Below are 23,248 nucleotides of genomic sequence, written 5' to 3'. Positions count from 1 at the left end.
CGCACATTCACCTAAACATTCTCATCTCTGCTACTTCCATCCTGCTGATGTTAGTTTTCCTCAGGGCCACAGTTTCTATAGCATATGTCATAGCTGGCCTCACTACTGTCCTATAAATTTTGCCTTTCAGATTGATCGGCACCCTCTTATCGCATAACACTCCAGCCATCTCCCTCCAGTTCCTCCAGCCCGCTTGTATCCTGCATCCCACTTCCTTCTCAGCTCCTCCATCTTCTTCCACTGTTGAACCTAAGTATCTAAAGTCTCTCACCTTCCTGATGACATTTCCTTCCAGCTCCAGATCTGTCTCCTGGCCACCGCCCACTGCGCAACACATATACTCTGTCTTACTTCTGCTCAGTCTCATACCACTCCCTTCCAGTACTTTTCTCCATCTTTCCAGTTTAGTTTCCGTATTTATATTACACCTCCAGACTTCTTGCCTTGGCACTCTATCGTATGCTTTCTCCAGATCAATAAATACCAGATGTAGCTCCCTTTGTTTCTCTCGATATTTTTCCATCATCTGTCGTAACCCAAAGATAGCATCTGTTGTTGATCTACCAGGCATGAAGCCAAATTGTTCCTTTGTCCGTATTTATGTGACGTCTAAATATGATTAATACACACAATAAAATCAGAACGTTGTTTGCAGCTATTCATTTAAATTTTAGTGTTATCTATATTAACCCTATTTAATTAACAGCTCTCTTTCGTTTGACAGGACTTTTGTACTATGACTTATTCGTGCACCATTTCGTATTATTAGGAGTATCTAAGAAGTATAACCAAAGTAGACAATTCGATGCCATTTTAATCAGCACAGTATCATCATTAACTCTTTGATTTAGGAAATTCATAAAGACTCTTCCAAAGATTAAAGTGATCAGCAATGAGACGTAAATTTAATGCATCTGGCTACGTTTATTGAGGTATTATTCTACGAGTAGCTCAATGGGCAAGAATGACACTGGCATGTTCGAGACTTATAATTGAACAACCTGTGAATTGCACAATGTGTAATTCGCAGGTTGTTCAATATCTATTTGATATATGTGAGCACACTTAAGAAATAAGAAAACTGTGAAACAATCAAGGACTATACTTTCATATCTGCGAGGATGGTCTGAAAAGTTCTCGGCCTCAACTATAGATGGCAACACCATCGGCAAGATTTGTTTTTTTACGTTCGTACATCTGTCGTAATTTCACTTGAAATTTCACATCCATGTGAAATTACAAGTCTTTCTATATAAATAGTTTGCTTTATACAGCTGTCTGAAGCAAACGTCTTGTCCGTATCCCTTGAAATGGATAAAATTGAGAATCGTGCTGTTAAAAAATTCTTTGTAAAAAAAGGTTTAACGCCAAAAGAAATTCATTCGAAGTTCATAAAAGTTTATGGGCACTCTTCTCTTTCGTTTTCGACAATTACCGACATGAGCTTCTGAGTTTAAACGCTGCCGTACCAGTCTTGAAGATGGTCCACGTCAAAGATGTCCAAAAAAGTGTAACAACACCAGAAATCATTGATCAAGTGCATGGTATGGAATTGGATGACCGACCGGCGAGTCAAAGTGCGTGAAATTGCTGAGACTATAGACATCTCAAAAGAACGTGTAGGATATATTTTTCATGAAAAATTGCCAATGAAAACTTTGTGCAAAATAAGTGCCGCGCTTGCTCACAGCAGATCAAAAACGTACTCGCATTAAAATCTCTGAACAGTGCTTGGAGCGTTTTAACAAGAATTAAACTGATTTTGTTTGTCGCTTTATTACTATGGATGAGACTTGGATTCACCATGACACACCAGAATCCAAATAGCAGTCAAAACAGTGGACAGAAGCCAGTTGTTCAGCGCCAAAGAAGAAAGTCGATTCCATCAGCAGGAAAGGTCATGAATTCGGTTTTGGGATGCTAAAGGCATTTAGTTTCTTTATTATCTTGAAAAGGCTAAAAAATAATTGGGGAATATTATTCCGATCTTTTAACCAGACTAGACTAAAGAATTCATGAGAAAAGACCCGGTTTGTAGGAAAAAAAAAAAATCAGCTTTCATCAGGACAATGCCCCCACAATGGTGTTTTGGCAATGGGAAAATTAAGGGATCTGCACTTAGAACAGTTGGAACATACACCCTATTCATCAGCGTTTTTCTTCGATTCAAGGGTCGCAGCTGTAGAGGGGTATTTTGCAGATCTTGCTGGGGACCACTCAGGGACAGGATAATGGCGCTGTAGCATCCTTGGAATAAATGTATTAGTCTTTAGGGATATTATGTTGAAAAATAAAATTAATTTTGAAATTATAAATTCCATATTTCATTGTTAGGCCTAGACCGTTTCAGATCACCCTCGTATATCATGACAGTCTGTATCTTTTAAATATACGTTGTCTATAATATACTGTATCTATCAACTTTTTGTTCGGTTTGAGTTCCATACCTTCACTTTTATATAATATATAACGACTCTGCAAAGTGTAAGAGATTTATAATTTATACAGAGTTTATATAAATTTATTCGTGATTCCTAATTTCTTTCTTTTTTTAGATTCCAGCTAACGAAACCATATATTATGGCTTCAGTTGAGTGGCCAAATCTGAAGATGAGGAGAATGACGTTATTTTGTCGGAAAGCTGGAGTCTATTAGCCATAACGAAAGAAATAGGACGTTTAAATAACAACGAAGTATCCCAAAGAAATTCACTTACAAACCAGATTGGGAAAAAATTAATGAAATAGATCCCCTTAATGATATATCGCGTATTGGAAGACTGAGGGGTAAATAGGATTGCGTTGTTTATAGAGAAAAAGACAGAACAGACAGTCCACCAAATCCGTAAACTGGCTTTTGTCGAAATAAGTATTCCTAGACCAACAGCTTACAAAATTCTCTAAACGAAATTACGTCATCAAGCATCCAATCCAAGTTCATAAAATGTTGCTGAAAGTAGACTACCATGATAACTTAACATTCTGAGATCATTTTCATAATACATTTTGGAGTAACGCCTCCTTTGTTGACAGCTACTGGTTACTAAAAAAACAGAATTCATACACCGAAAGATTAATCTCATAACTTCCGTACTTGAAGAACAGAAAATAGCAAGATGTTTGAGAACGTGATAAAAATCTTCTCAAGTAAATGCTTAGTATGAAATCTATTTATATAGAAAAATCAATCATAACTGATCCACTGGTTTTTGAAGTAAAGTTGTCAATGCAGAAGTTTGCAGTTTGCTTTATTTGAACGTCTTACAGAAGTCTGTTATTCGTAAATTGATGAGATCATGTCTTATCAACAGTATCTTCGATCCAATACACAAAATGGATAAATGACGCATTTTCAGTCACAGTAATCCTATCGACAGCTTTGCGGATGATGATGACAGTATACTTTTATCATCAGCAAAGCTGTCGATAGGACTGAATATGCATTATCTACGTAGGTAAAGAGGTTTTGATGATACGACAGAGCCTTGAGGCACTCCTATATTTGTTATGGAGAGGATCGACATGAATGAGCAGTGTCGATTACTTTCACTATTTGTATTTTTAGGTGTGAGGTATGAGGAAATGGCCGTTCGTGCGTCAACCACCCACGAACGGCCATTACCTCACAGCACACGTTTATCTCCCTAATTTGAAATTGATTTGGATTTATGTCTGTGGAATAAGTGCTAGTTGAGCATAAACAATTGTAGGGACGTGACCCTTGAAACATATTTTGCTTAAAACTTTAAAGATACTTTTTCTGTCTTGAAAGAGAGATATTGTATCATTTCTCTTATACCGACCACAAGTGAATAAATCCGTGAGTCTAGCATTACGTCTGCTGCTACTGTGTTGAGCTCTCATTTTGTTGCTCCGCTCACCGTTCCTCGGTCTTCTTTCGCAGTTATGGAATAGCGACTTCGCTGATCACGAAAGGCCAAAATCAATTCGTGCTTCTTAATAGTAAGAATCTCTCTCTCTCTCTCTCTCTCTCTCTCTCTCTCTCTCTCTCTCTCTCTCTCTCTCTCTCTCTCTCCCTTCCTATATAAGAAGAAAGAACACTACTGTTTCTCAAACTGTAATTTGAAATTAAAAAAAAAAACATATTTGATTAGAAATGCTATAAACAGCATCCGTCACTTTGTCTTTATTTGAGAGGAAGAGATAAACGGTGAAACTTTCCTTTTTTCTGCTGCAATTTCTCTAAATTCACAGAGAGACTGTCAGAATCTTGTCATATTGTTAGAAACTCAATTACTAACTTTCTTTCTTTTAGTTAGAACACCTAGCAATTTGCCAGTTTGTTCTTTTTAACGATGTAAGAAGATTAAAGAAAATCATAAATGTTAACACTAAAACTACATCGTTACTTGTCTAAATCAAATCTAGAAAAAGAAAATAATGTTGAGTGAGTATTGAGCATTAAAATTGAGCTAATTGGAATGACAGCGTGACTATCATCGGATTGTTAAACCTGCTATCAAAACTGGAGATGATCTTATTCTCTTAAATAAAAGCAATATACAAGTCTTCAGTCTTCTCTAAATAAAAGGAAAAACGAGTGTATTTAATTTGATATTAAAATTAGTAATAAAATGTTAAAGATGAGGAAATTTGCAAAATAAAAAAAAATGTAATGTACTTATAACAAATAAAACTTTTCAGCTATTTCGGCAAACTGTTTATGGAAGTGGGCGAATTATTTATAGAAATAGATAATCAAGAATAAACAAAGCTTGCGTAGTGGGGAGTAAATTGAAAAGAATATCTCTTGATACTGTTGCTTTCAATACAGATCTCAGATCTGAATATCTCTTCTTGGTATAACTTCCAACTTCTATTTACAGAACCATATCCCCTCATTAGCATCTAATAATTTTTCTCTTTCATTCCTGCGTTCTATAATCTCTCAATAATTTCTATATCTATAAAAAAGGCGAATTTGTTCATGTCAACTGAATACTTTTTACCAAAAGGAATAATGAAAAGAGCGCTGTTTTGAGTGTGGAATGTCATAAAACTTTCTAAAGTCACTATGCACAAGAGAGTAATTAGATTCATTAATGCGGTATAATTCACCTGCGTGTCCCATTTATCCTACTCTCCAGGAGAATAATACCAGATCATTATACCACATATTACTTCTGCTACCTCAATTTTCCATTCTGCTCATCGAAACTGTCATCAGTAGTACTGTAAATCTGAAAAAATACAAGCAACAGCAGTTCACCATTCCTTCACCGTTCCACACCATTTCCGTTTGTTTTTGTTTACAGAACAAAATAGGTCTTCGTTATTGCTTCTACTGGCGCTCTTTCTACATTCTATTTGAATAGCAGCTTTTATTTAAAACAAAGCAGAGCCTCCGAAGCTTAGTCAATACAGAAGAAACGCTTCGGTCGGAAAGACCTGGGTTCGATTCCCGTCAGTGACGTGAGTAACCTTTATATGGTCTCGTTCGACGAAAGGTGAGTTAACCGCTCTCAAACAGAGGTAAGGGGCTTTTTCACCCAATATTTCGGGTTTTTTGTCCCCCAGAACAGGTAAACCGGCCCTTGAACGCACACATCTACAGACATAAGATACTCCTGAATAGTATTGACCGATCTATTTCAGTGGGATTTCCGGTTTTGAATCGTAAGAGGCCACGAAGCCTAACACGTAACCGTAAGAGGCCAATAGGCCTAACGTAAAGGAAGAAGAAGATTTAAAACAAAGCAAAAGTGTTGTAAAAATTGAGAATTATTCAACAGCCATGAAATCAAGAAAACATCTGTGAAGTGCACAGTGGTAAAACTGCAATAGAAAAAGAATACTGAAACAATTGTATATGCGAGATTCGCCTTTTATTACTATAGTTCCAAAGTTCGTACACTACCAGATATTTTTCTTTTTGCAGTAAACGAAGCAACCTAATAATCAGCATTATTAGGTTGATTCCAACATCATTTCAAAGCCGAATATAGAAACTATAAAAGTCTCGTCCGAAAATTGACCAAAATACTTTCTGGAATACACCGTCTCCATATTGCGAGTTGCCCTAGCTGAACCTAATAGGAAAGGCACGAGCGCTAAAAGCGTTCGTATATTGCCTTCTATTGGTCCATTTTGATAGGTTTCACTTGAAACCTATCAAAACCTTTAAACCTTTCATTTGATAGGTTTCACTTGAAACCTATCAAAACCTTTAAACCTTTCATTTGATAGGTTTCAAGTGAAAGCTATCAAAACGGACCAATAGAAGGCAATATACGGGCGCTTTTCCTATTAGGTTAGGCTAGGGCAACTCGTAGCATGGCGGTGGTGTATTCCCGCAAGCTCTCTGGTCACTGTTCGCACGAAACTTTTATACTTTCTGCACGAAATTTTTACAGTTTCTGTATTCTGCTTTGAAATGATGTTGGATTTAATATCCACTTAAGTTATGTAAATAATAATAATAAACACATAAATAAATAAAAGTGGGAAAGGACTGTAGGAGAAAAATTGACAGTTATCATTACCTACGGTCATTTTCTTGTCAAAACGTTTGGTCATAATTTGGTATTACTGCCGAATCAACTAAGGTGTACACATAGACTTGTGGAAGTACTATATTATGTCTGCCCCTCCCCTCTCTTTCTGCTGGTTAAAGGGTGGCCGTATCCAGAAAGCTGCATTATGGACCGTTGTCGGGGAGTGTAGTACTTAAGGTGTTCCAAGAGTCGAAGCATACGGTGACTCAGAACAGTAGCCGCCTGGCTAATGATGGCCTAAATGATGCTCAGGTGCACAGGATTTTCGCTTTGCATGATCCCACGACAAAAAAAAAAAAAAATAATAATCTGCTGACAATGGAGTCCAGGCATCCGAAGTAGGCGCCTAGTAATGGTACACATATTTATGCCTAATCATTGACGACTACGTCTAGAGCTTGCATCCAATAAATGTTACTTAACCATTGAAGGCTGGGAAAAAATCTGATGTTTTGGATGAATCACTTTTGGATCTACTATAAATTCTACAAAATACTTCGTTCTATTGATCTATAGAGGTACACCCCTCTGTTCTGAATGACTTACTAGATGCACAGACACGTTTCGACCGTATAATATCCGATATTATGCTTCAGGTATTGTTCGAGGGTTGTTCATCGAATAAGACTTCGACATTCAGATGCAACCTTCCCACCAGAAATATGAGAGTTTTGTACGAAATTTGACTAGAGATCTTACAGGAATACACTCGCCGGCATTTACGAGTTGCCCTAGTGCGGACCTTATAGGTAACATAACCGCTTTGCCCAAGCGTCCATATATTCGCCTTCTGTTGATATTCCCGTGATCTCTCTGGTCAAATTTAGTACAAAACTCTCTTCTTCATTCGGTTTTGAAATAATGCAGGATTTAATATCCAGTTGAATTATACAGTTTTCCATCGCCAAAATGAAGCCTTTTGGCTCTTTATTTTAGTAAATATTTTACGCACCGACCAAGAGTTCGCTCCTTACGAAAAATACACCTTTCGGACAGTTCGAGTTCCTTAATACTGAACGAGAATTTTTGCTTTCTTAAAGTTTCTGCCTGGTCCCTGAGGAGAACCAACCAGTTCGAAAGAGCTATAAGGCCAGTGAAAACTTATCAAAATGGATCAGTAGGAGGCGAATATATGGACGCTTGGGCACTGGTCAAATTTCGTACGAAACTTTCATAGTTTGTGCATTCGGCTTTGAAATAACTCTGGATTTAATATCCACTGATTTATAGAAATATAAAAAAGTACTTATTTTGCATCTAATGTAGAAAATACGTTTAGATCTTACTTTTCGCCTATTTCCATTTAAGATATTTTAAAGAAACAAAACTAGTCTCTTTAAATTAAATTAAATTTAAAATACTATGAAATAGTATGAATTGAATCAAGTTGCTCAAAAATTAACACAAAATACTGCAGTTATTAAATATATATTTTTCTATCTATCTATATCTCACGAACACTTCTAAAATAGACATTTCTTATGAACAGTAGTGAAATAAACATACCTTTTTCTTATTTTTTAAAATCGATGCGTCCCTCTGCTGCTGTGCATTCCCAGGTGTAGTAGTATTACTCAGTCGCAATCCCATCTTACAGTAGGCATAGCTTATAATACAAAGTGGTATAAAATATTGAAGGGATACTAGCATGTGATTATAAGTTTTCCAAACATTAGGAGAAAGTCCTAGGTTGTCACAGAATAATTTGGTATGGTTTGATCCCTTCGGATATGTAACCACCTCTACCTGTAAGGCAATAGCATATGGAACACTTGCTAGAGCTGAGAAAGTCCAGATAAAAAGTATAGCGATTTTCGTTCGAAGTTTGCTTGTGCGAGCTTTAAGTGGATGCATGACAGCGCGATATCTGTCTAGAGCTATAGCAGTAAGGGTAAATATACTTACGTTCACAGATAATACCTGAACGAAGGGACAAAACGCGCACATAAACTTTGGTAATACCCAACGCTGCAGTAAGGCAGCCTGAAATTGAAAAGGTATTGAAAATAAGCCAATGATTATATCTGCGAAGGCTAAGTTGGCAATGAAAAAATTAGTCACTGTCTGCATCCGTCTGCTTGTGCTAATTATCCATAATACACAGGAATTTCCGATAACATCTACCACAGAAATTGAACCGTAACAGAAAGAAAGAAGAACAACAATTCCAACAGGAACATCGTAAAGCTCTTCTTCATAAGTGGCGTTTGAAAAATGCACATCTAGCGATCTGTTGAATGTTTCAGTAACTTCATTAAACTCTGAACCGATAGAAAAACGGAGATTAAAGTCGTCTTCATTCATACTTTTGTGCATTATCGACTGTAAACGTGCAATAATTTCATAATTTCGCAAGTTCCTAAGAGTAAAGATAGCAACTACCACGAAACCAAATTTACGTTGAACGTAGACCGGTGCAGCATATGATTTAGTAAATTCTGCAGCCAGCAAGCAAGAGACTAACAGTTTAACGGCAGGAGAAGCGACAGTGCTGCCATGTAGTGGCATCACTGGTGCTACACAGCAGCATGAATGATTCTAAGTATGCGTGTTTTTATTTTTATAAGTATCCTTTTTAAAACGTGACTATTTTATTGCGAATTAATCATTCAAAAAATAACAAAAACGATTGCTGTAGAACTACATGTTACCTCAAAATATTCCGCATTTTGATTTACGTTTACCATGTTTAGGACGAAGATAGAAGATATTAAACATATTCATCATTGATCGAAAGACCGAAGTATTCAGGATTATAAAAGACAGCCACATACTTATTAGTTCGAAGATATGTGGTATTTTTAATGTTCAGGTATCCACTGGACAATATAAAAAAATATTTTTTACTATTAACCTTACTTCACAATGATATAAGGGAAATTTCTGCGCCAAAAAATCTTGTTCTTTTCATATGTCAAGTGTCAGTAGCGTTGAAAAAAAAAGTTATATTTTGTTGAATCTATTATTTTCCAAAATAAATTAAGATATCCACTGTTGCAATAAGATATCCAGTTTTGCATTCTCTGCTTCGAAATGATACTGATATGGATATGAATATTTCTCTCTCTCTCTCTCTCTCTCTCTCTCTCTATATATATATATATATATATATATATATATATATATATATGTATATATATATATGTTCACTGATAGTATTCCTATCAGTGCATATGTATATTCCTATCGTTATATGAGAGGAATATGTTTGTTTAGAAATATACGTATCAGTCCTACACTGCTATATAAAGCTAAACAGATATATTCATAGATTTGAATGTAAATCTGTAGGTCTGAAAATATCATGTAAAGTAGAACTTATGTACTCATAAAGTAGAATGTATACATCTGTTAACAGAACGTGGAGATAAAGCTTCAAACGAAAGATGTCGTTATTATTATAGGATGCCATACCCTTCCAAACTATTGATAAGACTTGATCACCAATATGTTGGCCAACTTATCATTCGATAATTATACACAGGAACACTAATAGAAAGGAGTAAAATGTTCTCATAAAAGAGTAGTATAGAAATCTTCTTCTACGCAGAGTCGCTACACATGATCGAAACATCAAGCAATAAAAAGCGTAGATTACACTTGTGTGAAACACGTCCATCTCTATGGACCAAACATATGAAAGAAAAGTGCAATGAGAAACATATACGAAGCGATAAATCACTCTATATCTTTTTCCAATCAGTGGGCAATTGTGGGATTAAAGACAACTGAAAAACACTACTAGAGAATGTATCATCCGAAATGTGATATTTGTTGGAGGAGGTGTAATGATCTCGAGGGGTTTAGCTGTTTTTTTTTTCAGTATTCATGAATCTTGGTTGCACTTCTGCCTAGAAAACACATTAAATTCTACGGACAGGTTCATGTATTGGTTCTCATTAGAGAGTGGGCAAAACTCTCTAGCCTGGAAGCTGTTATTTAAAAGTTACATATTACCTGATACATATGTTTCTGTTATGCATTTCTCGCAATGAACATTTATAAAGTCTAGAAAATACCATATATACCTGTCCCGCTCAGGGCTAGATAGGATTTCAAACCCAGGTCGATCTTTCTAACCAACGTATGTAATCAATACTGATAGCATTATGGAGGCGAGTGATTTTCCATGATATCCTGTACAAGAGCAATAAAACGGGTTATCGCACCTCATACAAACTGCTTTCCAAAACATTTGACACCAAAGTAAGTTTGCTTTCGCGTCAGTAATTTGCGAAATACATGAAGACTCTTTCTATGGGGACACGGCTATTACAGGCTATCATTTTGTATATGTATTTCTCATATTAGTCTGCTTTGTCGAAAAATAACATACTTCATTTCATTGTAAGTATTACTTGCCATGACAAACAAAATATGCGTTTATGATAACATTAATGACAGAGAATTTTTGAAAACCCCATGGTAATGCGTCTCGACGTCAGTCTAGCGATCCTACAAAACCAGATATCATATTCATCAACAAATGTAATATCCATAATCTTCATTGCTTCAATAAAAGCAATGGCAGTGAAACCATTGATTTTATTGATTAAACCAAAAGCAAATTACATCTCCTTCACAGAAATTCCTTTCCTCCTTCTGAAGGTAAGGCGGAAAGGTGTCAAAAGAAGTGAACCAAAAGAGTTCTGGCGTTCTCAGAGAGCATTCCAACTCTAAAATTATATTAAAATTTGCTACGTCTCTGTAATGTCAGAATTAAAGTAAATCAACATTAGTCATTTGTTATTAATGGTGGTTCTCTAAATAATGAAGAATTTATTATCGTATCTGAGAAATTCAACGTTCGAAAGGAGTGTCCCTAAATGTTTAGAGACACTCCAATCTCTCTCTCTCTCTCTCTCTCTCTCTCACACACACACACACACACACACACACGCGCGCGCGCACATACATGTTAGGTGTGTCACTATCATCACGCACTCATGATAGGGACACTCCTATCATGAGCGTGTGTTAGGTGAGATATCTAGATGAGATATACACAGATACAGATGAAAATAGAATGTTACTTATATATCAAAATCATAGACACAGTACTGAATATATATTTATTCAGTAGTTAATTTGTTATTTATCAAATACTTAACTTAACTCTACTTTTCACTTAACAGCACACACAACGTACTACGCATTTTACATTTCTAAATGATTTATTTTTTTTATTGAAGCAAAACGGTATTTTTATTTGCAATCTCATGTTCAAAATAGATTATATCTGACTAGCATAACCTATTCAATGTTAATTTCTTTTTCTCAATTTTTATTGATGTTTTTTAGTAATGTAACTGGCATATGTAACGAACAATCCTTTTAACTACAAATACTGGCCACTGAATTCGAAACTTTTATTTAATGCTGTAGTCTCCGTACATGCGACTGCCAATACCAATCCTCTTCAACTACTTATTCATAGTTCGGTGAGATATGGGTCGGAAACAGCTTTCATTAAATACTTCGGTCAACTGTTGCATAAGTTGATGATACGGACACTCCTATCCTGAGTATGCTTGTGTGATAGGAGTGTCTCTAAACATTTAGGGACACGCATATCGAAGGAAGTTCTGTCCGCACAAGCCTTCTCAGAAGACGTCTCGTTCCTGAAAGACTGTCTTAAGACCAGAGATGCGCCTCTTAGACAATCAGGGGAATCATTTTTCCACTGATTAAACACCTGATATATCTCATCTTTTGAGAAACCAGACAGTTTTCTTGTTTTCAAAATCGTGGCTCCAGCCACACGGGCATCCATAATAAGCCCTTTATCGAACTCAGAAAATTCCCATTGTGATCAAGATTGTTGACGATTACCAACCAGCGCCATTCTTAAATAGTTGCCTAGAACACATGGTGATGAACATGATCAAGTATTTTGCATATAAATTGCTTTTTTATGTACATCTGCATAAATGTTTCTAATTCAGTTTTTATAAAACTCAATGATACCTTATTAGTTATGTATTTCTGACTCATGGATATAATTTTATCATGAATCCTTGAAGATTTAGGATTTAGCAAGACTGACAGTGCTTGGCAATTGAAATAGAATCCATTACTGTTTATTCCATGTCGTTCCCAAATTAATTCATAAAATAGGTAGAAATATTTGGTCTTGACAATTTCAGCGATGTACACTTCCATCTCCGATCTGCACAACCACACCTACTTTGTGTAAAAGACAAAAACTCAAATTCAGCTCCTTAAAATTCAAGTTCACTTTCACAGTCTTAACTCTTGAGGATGGTATTTCTGAATAGCTCCAATATACGATGTCAGAGAGTTTCGAGCTTAGAATATCCTCTGTAGCTAAAAATCTCTATCACCTCAAATCTCTATCATCCCTCAGAAAACAGGCAAACCAACAGAAGAGGAGTGACTATTCCTTCCTTCCCATAATTCCCCAATATAACCAGTTTTATGACCTTGAAGTACACTACACGTGCACTATACACATAACACATTTGCCTCATAGCGTTAGTTGCTTCGTCTATAATACCAAACAAACATGATCGCAATCTGAAAATCTTGATTTCCTTCTGTAAATACAAAATCAGCATTTTCTCCATTACAAATTTTTCAGATATTAACGTCATTATCCTCATAGAAGAAAACAAAGAAAGTCACTACGTACAGACAAACACGAAAATTGTATAATGAAGTGGTGATTGACGATGAAGAGTAATACGTAAAGAAGGAGTGCCAGGTAACTGAAAGTTAGCCTCTAGTCACGTTTCACAGATGTCATTTGTGAACATTCATTTCATCTCAAAAACAGCAGTGTCAGAAGTTCTTCATTCTTAATTTCAGGCATGAGAGAGAGAGAGAGTGCACTTATAGCTTTGAAAAAGAACTTGGAAGCATTTTAAATTCACAGTGCAGTAATTTTAGGATTAGAAATTATGACAAGTAACGATGAGAGATCAAAAATCAAAATCAGCTAACGCCTTTTATTCCCTTATAGGGAGTAGACGGCCTCTTGCCTACTCCCTATAAGGAAATAAAAGGAGTTAGCTGAATTCTGTCTTTTCTTTTAAAGATGATAGAACATTTTGATTGTTTTTAATTTTGCCAGTTGCATATTATAGTGCTTTTATATTTGGGGATTTTAAAAAAAATATAAAAAGGTATATGTCGCTTGGTGTTTTGTAATCTCTCTCTCTCTCTCTCTCTCTCTCTCTCTCTCTCTCTCTCTCTCTCTCTCTCTCTCTCTCTCTCTCTCTCTCTCATTCTCTCTCACCCTCCAAAAAATAAAATAAATAAATAAACATTCAAATCCAAAATGACCACCTCCTCACCATATACTTTTCTAGAAATAAAAAGTGCCACACCAACAAAAAAAGAAGCAACTTAAAAATACTTTGGAAAGTAATCCGTAATGGAAAGTAATGTGTAATCCGTTTTATATACTTATGCTCTTCTAAAAAAATGTTTATTGAAGAAATCACCATCAACAAAAATAGTCACTCCTCCTAAGTTAGAAAACCCACCATGCAAAGGGATACGAAAATGATCCCGCTTTCCACTCACAACTAATAAAACAATCTTAGGTAAGAAGAAGAACAAAAATAAACACCGCCTATTTTCTTCCTTCCTTCCTTCCTTCCCGTAATACCGTAATATAACCAGTTTTATGACCTTGAAGTACACTGCTAACTTTAATGACATTCAGTTTCAGGACTCCCAGACATCTTCTTATGTTGTTATTATAGGACCAGCTAGATTATGAAAGGAAGATGTTGTGACTAAATTTCCTCTTCATTTTTTCTTTTCTTTAAGAGATGATTTCACTGCAGTTAATCATCTCGATATCAGATACTGATTTGTCAATTTGTTATGTAAAGGCGGTAATCTTCTGCGACAAAATTTAATTGACTTAAGCCACTGATGTCATGCCGAATTTTAATGAACTCACTTCGCTCAGTTGTTTTCATAATGGTTTAGACTTTTGAATAGAATGATATTTTATCCGACCAATAATAGTTATGAAAAATGCAAAGTACAACTTGTTATAAAGAGTAATAGAGATCTCGTAATTTATCCCATTTTTTTCTTGTATAGAAGCAAATGTTCACAGTCAAACAGGAAGGTTCAAAGAATATGAAATTCAGGGTAACTGTGAACTTTGTATGGAATGAAAGAAAAACTTTGACCAGGGCATAACGTGAGTTGCTAGTGTCAGGTACCTTTTACAGTATGCTTGAAAGATAAACTATTTAGGAAAAGGTCAAAGTGTCTGCATGATGACAGTTGATTTGTAACCTAGTGATAGATGAACAATTTGAGTTAAGTTACTGCTTACCGCAAATACATTAATGTTCTTCCAGCTTCATCGTGGAAACTTGAACACTAGTTGGCATATTAAAGACATGATGTTGTTCGTAAAAGTGGAATCCCTATACAAAGCACACTAGTCTCTGGTCTAGAGTCCGTCGACGTCTTGGTAAGTTCTGTCGAGTTATTGTATCCAAGGTTGGTCATGTGTAGCTTTTTCTAGATGCATTTCAGTGTACACAGCAGTGCGGGCTCGAAGATATGTGGCGCCCCTAGGCCAGTTTTATCAACGCATTTTAAGACAAGACAGGCATCATAAAATTCTTTATTGTTAAAAGCAGTTTATAGTTATTAAGAAAAAAAGGGCGTATAGAGCATTTGGGGGGGGGGGCACTGCTCGTACCACCAGCGCTTCGACTATTAGAATTACTGTTAACAACGATCCTAACTGATAAGAAACTCCCAACACCAATCTATATAACGGGACACTGGACTCCATACTTCAAAAATCTTCTTTTATATCAAGCAAGGAAGACAAACACAGAGAAAAACTACACGTTCTGTGAGAAACGAAATCCCAGATATTTATGAGAAAGAACGAAAACACTACAGTATACATAATTACAAATGAATCCGACTTACACACCCTACCAATATAAAACACTAACTTTTCACTTCCTTAACAATAACATTATAAATCACTTAAAAACTATATAATGGCGATCTCAAACATAGGCGAACATATCCATTCAGACAACATAAACTTCCAAGTCTTTGACTCTTTGAAGAAATGGTCAGACAACATTTCCACCAATACCAACTTCACTATCGTACACACACATAAGATGTATAAAGAAAACACTGGCTTACATTGATAACACAGCTGAATTATACCATGATAAACATAGATGCGCTAATACTGACCGAAGTTGCGATAAATGACACAGAAATTTACGCATACAACATAAACAATTACCAAACCTACAACTTATGTAGCCCAAACAAAAGAGGAGGTGGCATCCTGATATTTATCAAAGAATAATACAATGTGACTGGAAAACAAACTCATTTCGAACATGCGAAAACACTAATTTTGAAAAACCCAAATAGCCACAAAAATAGTATCAAATACACAATAAACATAATATACAGTACCCCAGATAATAATCTACTAAGCTTTCTTCATGAGTTAGAAGTATGGCTAAGCGGCATCGAACCACGTACAACACTACGCTCATCCTAATAAGAGACATTAATATAAATACCCTTGACCACGCTTCTTCAACCATTAACATATACCTTGATATACTAAGTCAGTAACATAAACCGTACCATTAACTCCCAGACAAGAGAAGAAATACTCAACAACTCACTAACACAATCATGCATTAATCATATCAGCATACGGGCTCCCATCCATACACATGCATCATCAGTAATTTATATCAAAATAGCCGACCACTACTTTGGCTCAACTTTGTTTTATTAAGTTACCTACCCCCCCCCCCCCACCTCCTACCATCACAAAAGGGACAAAACTCGATCACATTAAAGAACATTGTCGATAACCATGTACAAAATACAGACTGGAATTCCCTACTTAAAATAAATGATCCTGTAACATTATATGAGAATTTTCAAATAAAGTTCACAGAAATATACAAAAAAGCAACAAAGCCTACACAAATGAGGCGACAAATAGACAACAATCCACGGATATATGACGACATACTAAATAGCATTATTGTAAAAGAAAATCTATGGAAAAAACTTAAAAAGTCACCCACTAACAAACATTTACAAACCTTATACAAAAGCACAAGAAATCAACTAACAACAAAAATCCGTAGGGCAAAAAGACGCTACTACTTCCAAAAATTCATGGAATATAACGACAATAGTAATCAAATATGGGCTACACTCAACAAATTAGTAACTCGAAAAAAGAAAACTTCAACACAAGATTTTATTGCAAAAAGATTCGGTCAGGACACAAACCAAGAGGAACTAGCACACTCATTCAACCATGTTTTCACAAACAATATCACACAATTCAAAAAAGACGAACTACCAACGATTATTATTATTATTATTATTATTATTATTATTATTATTATTATTATTATTATTATTATTATTATTATTATTATTATTATTATTATTATTGAAACGCGATATGAAACGCGAAAATCCAGAATTGCGGAAAGAAGTTAACATACTCAAGTGTCAAATGGAACACATGCTACAAAAAGAAAGGAATAAAGAACTTCAAATTGAGGGAATAACGAAAAAAAATACAGAAGACATAAGCAATATAATGCAACTGATCGCCAGCAAAATTGGAATTCCAATAGCATCCACAGATATCACCTATATCAACCGAGGCCCACAAACAAATAAAGAGAGACCGCTACCAATCATCGCTCGTTTTACCAACAGAAATCTGAGAGACTCCATTCTTACAGCAAGCAAGAAAACAAGGCCGACAACAGCGATCCTAAATGATAAGAAACTCCCAAAACCAATCTATATAACGGAATACTGGACTCCATACTTCAAAAGTCTTCTATACCAAGGAAGGAAGACAAAATCAGAGAAAAAATAAAAGTTCCTGTGGACAAACAATTCCCAGATATTTTTGAGAAAGAATGAAAACACTCGAGTATACATAATTACAAGTGAATCCGACTTACAGAGCCTACCAATATAAAACATGAACTCTTTACATCCTTAAGAATAAGATTAGAACTCATTTAAAAACTACATAATGTAGATCGCAAACATAGGCGAACATATCCAGTCAGACAACATAAACTTCAAGGTCTTTGACTCTTTGAAGAAATGGTCAGACAACATTTCCACCAACACCAACTTCACAATCATACACACAAACATAAGAAGTATAAAAAAAACACAGGCTTACATTGAAAACACAGCTCAATTATACCATGATAAACATAAATGAGCTAATACTGACCGAAGTTGCAATAAACGACACAGAAATTTACGCATACAACATAAATAATTATCAAAATTACAACTTATGCAGACCAAACAAAAGTGGAGGTGGCATTGTGGCATTTATCAAAGAAAAATACAATGTGACAAAAAAACAAACTCACTTCGAACATGCGGAAACACTAATTTTGGAACTCACAAATAGCCACAATAGTATCAAATACACAATAAAAACAATATACAGACCGATAGATAATAATCCACTCAGTTTTCTTCACGAGTTAGAAACATGGCTAAGCGGCATCGAACCGGGTACAACACACAGGCTCATCCTAATAGTAGACATTAACATAAATACTCTTGACCACGCTTCTTCAACCACTAATAGATATCTTGATATACTAAGTCAGTACAACATAAACCCTACCATTAACTCCCCAACAAGAGAAGAAATATTCAATAACTCACTAACACAATCATGCATTGATCATATCAATATACGGGCTCCCATCCATACATATATATCATCAGTAATTAATGTAAAAATTTCCGATCACTACTTTGTCTCAACTTCGTTTTATTACGTTTCCTATCCCCCCTCCCACCACCACAAAAGTCGACAAAACTCGATCATACTAATGAGCATTGTCGATAACCAAGTAAAAAATACAAACTGGAATTCCCTACTTAAAATAAATGATCCTGTAACATTATACGAGAATTTTCAACTAAAGTTCACAGAAATATAAAAAAGAGCAACAAAACTCACACAAACGAGGCGACAAACAGGCAACAATCCATGGATAAATGACGACATACTGAATACTATTACTGTAAAAGAAAATCTATGGAAAAACTTAAAAAGTCACCCAGTAGCACATATTTACAAACCTTATACAAAAACACAAGAATTCAACTAACAACAAAAATTCGTAGGGCAAAAAGACGCTACTACTTCCAAAAATTCTTGGAATATAACGACAACATTAAGCAAACATGGGCTACACTCAACGAATTAGTAACCCGAAAAAAGAAAACTTCAGCACAAGATTTTATAGCATAAAGCTTCGGTCAGGACACAAACCAAGAGGAACTAGCAAGTCATTCAACCATGCTTTCACAAACAACATCTCCACAATTCAAAAAAGACAAACTACCAACGAACAACAAAAAACTACCGACACAAAGTCAACAACAAACGATGTATTTTCCACCCGTAACAAAACAGGAACTGAAAGAAGCAATCCTACAACTAAAACCAAAGACCACTCCAGAAATAGACAAAATAAGATTCACAGACCTTATAACACACTTTGAACAAATAAATCCAACACTTTTGAAACTCGTGAACATAATATTCGACAGACGCATTATTCCACAACAACTAAACTGCAGTAATTACGCCAATATACAAACACGGCAAAAGAAACGATACTCAGAACTACAGACCAATAGCTACACTACCAGTCATCTCAAAAATCTTAGAAAAAATAATACATACCAGACTATAGAACTATTTAGAGAAGTACAACATCATCTCAAAAAACAAATACGGCTTTCAGAAAACAAAAAGCACCATTACTTTATTAGAAGACATCGCCGACACAATAAACAAAGCTCTCGACAAAAACAAGTACGCCGTCCTTATACTGCTCGACCTAACCAAAACATTTGACAGACTTGAACATTACATACTACTCACCAAACTATACTCAATAGGAATAAGAGGAACACTACGTACATGGTTCAAGAACTACCTCTCAAACAGAACACAAGTAACAAAAATAGGTACATGTCACAGTCGGAGTATACAAGTAAAACACGGTGTACCTCAAGGTGTCATATTATAACCCACTCTATTCAACATATACATTAATGATGTTCATAACATATCCATAAGAAGCCAAATATTTCAATACGCAGATGACACTGCACTACTAGCAATCCACATAGACATTAACGCAGCTCTCTGCAAAGCACAACAAGATCTAAACGAAATCACAACATACTTCCACCAAAACGCAATTCTAATCAACGGGACCAAAACACAGATGCTGATAATACACAACCCAAGAATCATATGCCCCGCATCACTGTCGATACATTGTCACACATACCGCTGCATTAACAACAAAAATACCTGCCAATGTTACAAAATCAAACCTGTAACACACGCAAAATACCTCGGTCTGTATATAGATTCCCACCTTAAATGGACAAAACATATAGAATACCTACACACCAAACTCCGGATTATCGCAGCAAAACTCTTCCAAGTTAAAGACATTATTCCACCCAACATAAAAAAAAAACTTCTATATCACGGTATCTGCGAATCCCTATTCAGATATGGAATAACAGTCTATACAAATACATCAAACAGCCAGCTAACAAAATTAGAAACACTACACAGGAAAATTGTGTCAACAGTGATCTGGACATATTATACGCAACAACCCAATATCCGACAAGCACATGACGATACACAGAATTCTGAGCATTAAAAACCTGAAACACTATATGACATTAAGAAGGAATTACTTCAACATCATCTATCGAAACAACAGAGACAAATATAGTATAACACGACCTACAACAACTCTCTACGTCCCCACACCCTTCAACAACGCATACGGTTCTTTGGTGAGATCACATCAGTTACCCACGCAACTCAACAACCTACCAAGAAAGTTAAAACACGTAGATAACTACAGAACATTAAAAAACGCACTCTATAAAATATACCAACAAAGTTAAGAAACCATTAACACTAATATACACATCACAAATCACTAGCATCCAATGCCTATCCCATACATAAACAGTAGCAACAACACAAATAGTGAAGGCTAAATCCCACCCTCTTCATAAAAGCTAACCCAAGCTTCGAAGTAGGTGGGATTAACTTGCCTCACTCATCTACATGTAATCCTTATAAGCAAATGCAGAAATTTGTATGTATAATCATTCTTTCTCAAACTTAAAAAAATAAAATAAAATAAAATAAAATAATTAAAAAAATTATACAAAAAATTCTGTATAATCTTCATTGTTAATATTAGAAGAACATGTGTTGTAAATACATAATATAAAGGCAAAAAAGTATTATTAAAAAAATTAATTGAAATCGAATGTAGGAATTGCAGCACTTAGTGCTGGACTCTAAAATTATAAGATGCAATGTCACACAAGATGTTTATTGTATGTATAAATATTTTAACAATCAATAAAAAATTATTATTATTATTAAAACATTATTTCGATGCCGACTGCAGGACAGTCAGAAATACATATCGCATAACAAGACCTCAGACAACTAATTATATCACATATAAATACAATAATCACTACGAAAAGGCCACAAGAAATTTCTACATCCCAGACATGATAAACAAATTACCTTTTGAATACAGAACCCTTACAAACTACAATAGCCTGAAAAGAGCTCTAAGGACATACTATAAACAAGAAACACGCACCCAAAACACCATACAAACTTATTTAAACAGAATATATTTCGTTCAGGCTTCCAGTTCAGCGGCGCATCAATGCATTCCAAGTTTGTGTGTGTGTGTGTGTGTGTGTGTGTGTGTGTGTGTGTGTGTGTGTGTGTGTGTGTGTGTGTGTGTGTGTGTGTAATATTACATAACTTATATAATATTATATAACTTATGACACACTTAACAATATAATTGTAAATTATTACTGTAATTGTTATTTAAAAAAACTACTATCATTATTACTATTTAAATCTCATTATATGTAGCACAAAGTGCTGAACCTTGTAAAATAATATACTGAATAGATGATCATTGTACATATGTAAATATCTGAGAGATCAATTTTTAAAAAAATATTATTATTATTATTGTTATTGTTATTATTATTATTATTTAATGGACATAATATTTGACACTGGTATTATTCCACAACAACTAAAAACTACGATAATTACGGCAATTTATAAAAGTGGAAAAAGAAATGATACACAGAACTACAGACCAATAGCTAACCTGATAGATGTCAGCAAAATTCTTGAAAAATAACACATAGAAGACTACAGAACTATTTACAGAAGTAAAACATTATCTCACAAAATGAATACGGCTATCAAAAACAAAAAGCAACATAAGCTTATTTGCAGACATCTTCAGCAGCACAAACAAAGCCCACGATGAAAACAAGCACGCTGTATACCCCCCCCACACACACACATCTCCCACCATCACAAAAGGGACAAAATTCGATCACATTAAAGAGCATTGTCGATAACCATGTAAAAATACAGACTGGAATTCCCTACTTAAAATAAACGATCCTGTAACATTATATGAGAATTTCAACTAAAGTTAACAGAAATATAATATATTATTTCAATATGATATACTACATATGAAACTATATGCAGTCGAATTAAGAGGAACACTACATAACTGGTTCAGGAACTATCTCTCAAATAAAGCAATAGTAACAAAAATAGGCACACATTACATCCGGGGGTATATAAATAAAATACATTGTCCCACAAGGCGCCATATTATCACCTATTCTGTTCAATACACAAACGATGTTCAAAATCTGCCCACACGATGTCAAGTATATCAATACGCAGACAACATCGCGCTGCTAGCAGTTCACACAAACATCAATACCGCTCTCTTCAAAGAACAACACGACTTAAACGAAATCTCAATATGCTTCTACCAAAATTCATTTAAAATCAACAGCACCAAACCTCAGATGTTAATTATACACAATCCTACAATCATGTGCCCCGCACCACGATCGCTACACTGTTACGTATATCATCCACTGCATTACCAAATCTACAACGCATGTAGACCAAACAAAAGAGGAGGTGGCATCGTGATATTTATCAAAGAAAAATACAATGTGACTGAAAAACAAACTCATTTCGAACATGCGAAAACACTAATTTTGGAAATCACAAATATCCACAAAAATAGTATCAAATACACAATAAACATAATATACAGTACCCCAGATAATAATCTACTAAGCTTTGTTCATGAGTTAGAAGCATGGCTAAGTGGCATCGAACCACGTATAACACTAGGCTCAACCTAATAAGAGACATTAATATAAATACTCTTGACCATGCTTCTTCAACCATTAACATATACCTTGATATACTAAGTCAGTAACATAAACCGTACCATTAACTCCCCGATATACGGGCTCCCATCCATACACATACATCATCAGTAATTTATATCGACCACTACTTTGGCTCAACTTTGTTTTATTAAGTTACCTACCCGCCCCCGCCACCTCCCACCATCACAGAAGGGACAAAACTCGATCACATTAAAGAGCATTGTCGATAACCATGTACAAAATATAGACTGTAATTGCCTACTTAAAATAAATGATCCTGTAACATTATATGAGAATTTTCAACTAAAGTTCACAGAAATATACAGAAAAGCAACACAGCCTACAGAAACGAGGCGACAAACAGAC

At 35.2% G+C, this 23,248-nt stretch overlaps 1 protein-coding gene across 1 annotated transcript in view; it reads right to left on the bottom strand.

Annotated features, from left to right (window-relative positions):
* Window positions 1-9,022, bottom strand: part of LOC150104598 (prolactin-releasing peptide receptor-like) — an 84,421-nt gene extending 75,399 nt beyond the window's left edge. The window contains exon 1 of the mRNA XM_090395591.1: window positions 8,021-9,022. Coding sequence (XP_090251717.1) covers window positions 8,021-9,022 — 1,002 coding nt within the window. The remainder of the gene's footprint in view (window positions 1-8,020) is intronic.
* Between the last annotated feature and the right edge of the window lie 14,226 nt (window positions 9,023-23,248).

This window comes from Typopeltis vanoorti, chromosome 7 (assembly GCF_054136105.1).
Source record: "Typopeltis vanoorti isolate ZY-2024b chromosome 7, IOZ_Tvanoo_1.0, whole genome shotgun sequence".
Taxonomy (NCBI): domain Eukaryota; kingdom Metazoa; phylum Arthropoda; class Arachnida; order Uropygi; family Thelyphonidae; genus Typopeltis; species Typopeltis vanoorti.
Note: the sequence above shows the minus strand (reverse complement) of the source record. Positions and strands in the feature narration are given on the sequence as shown.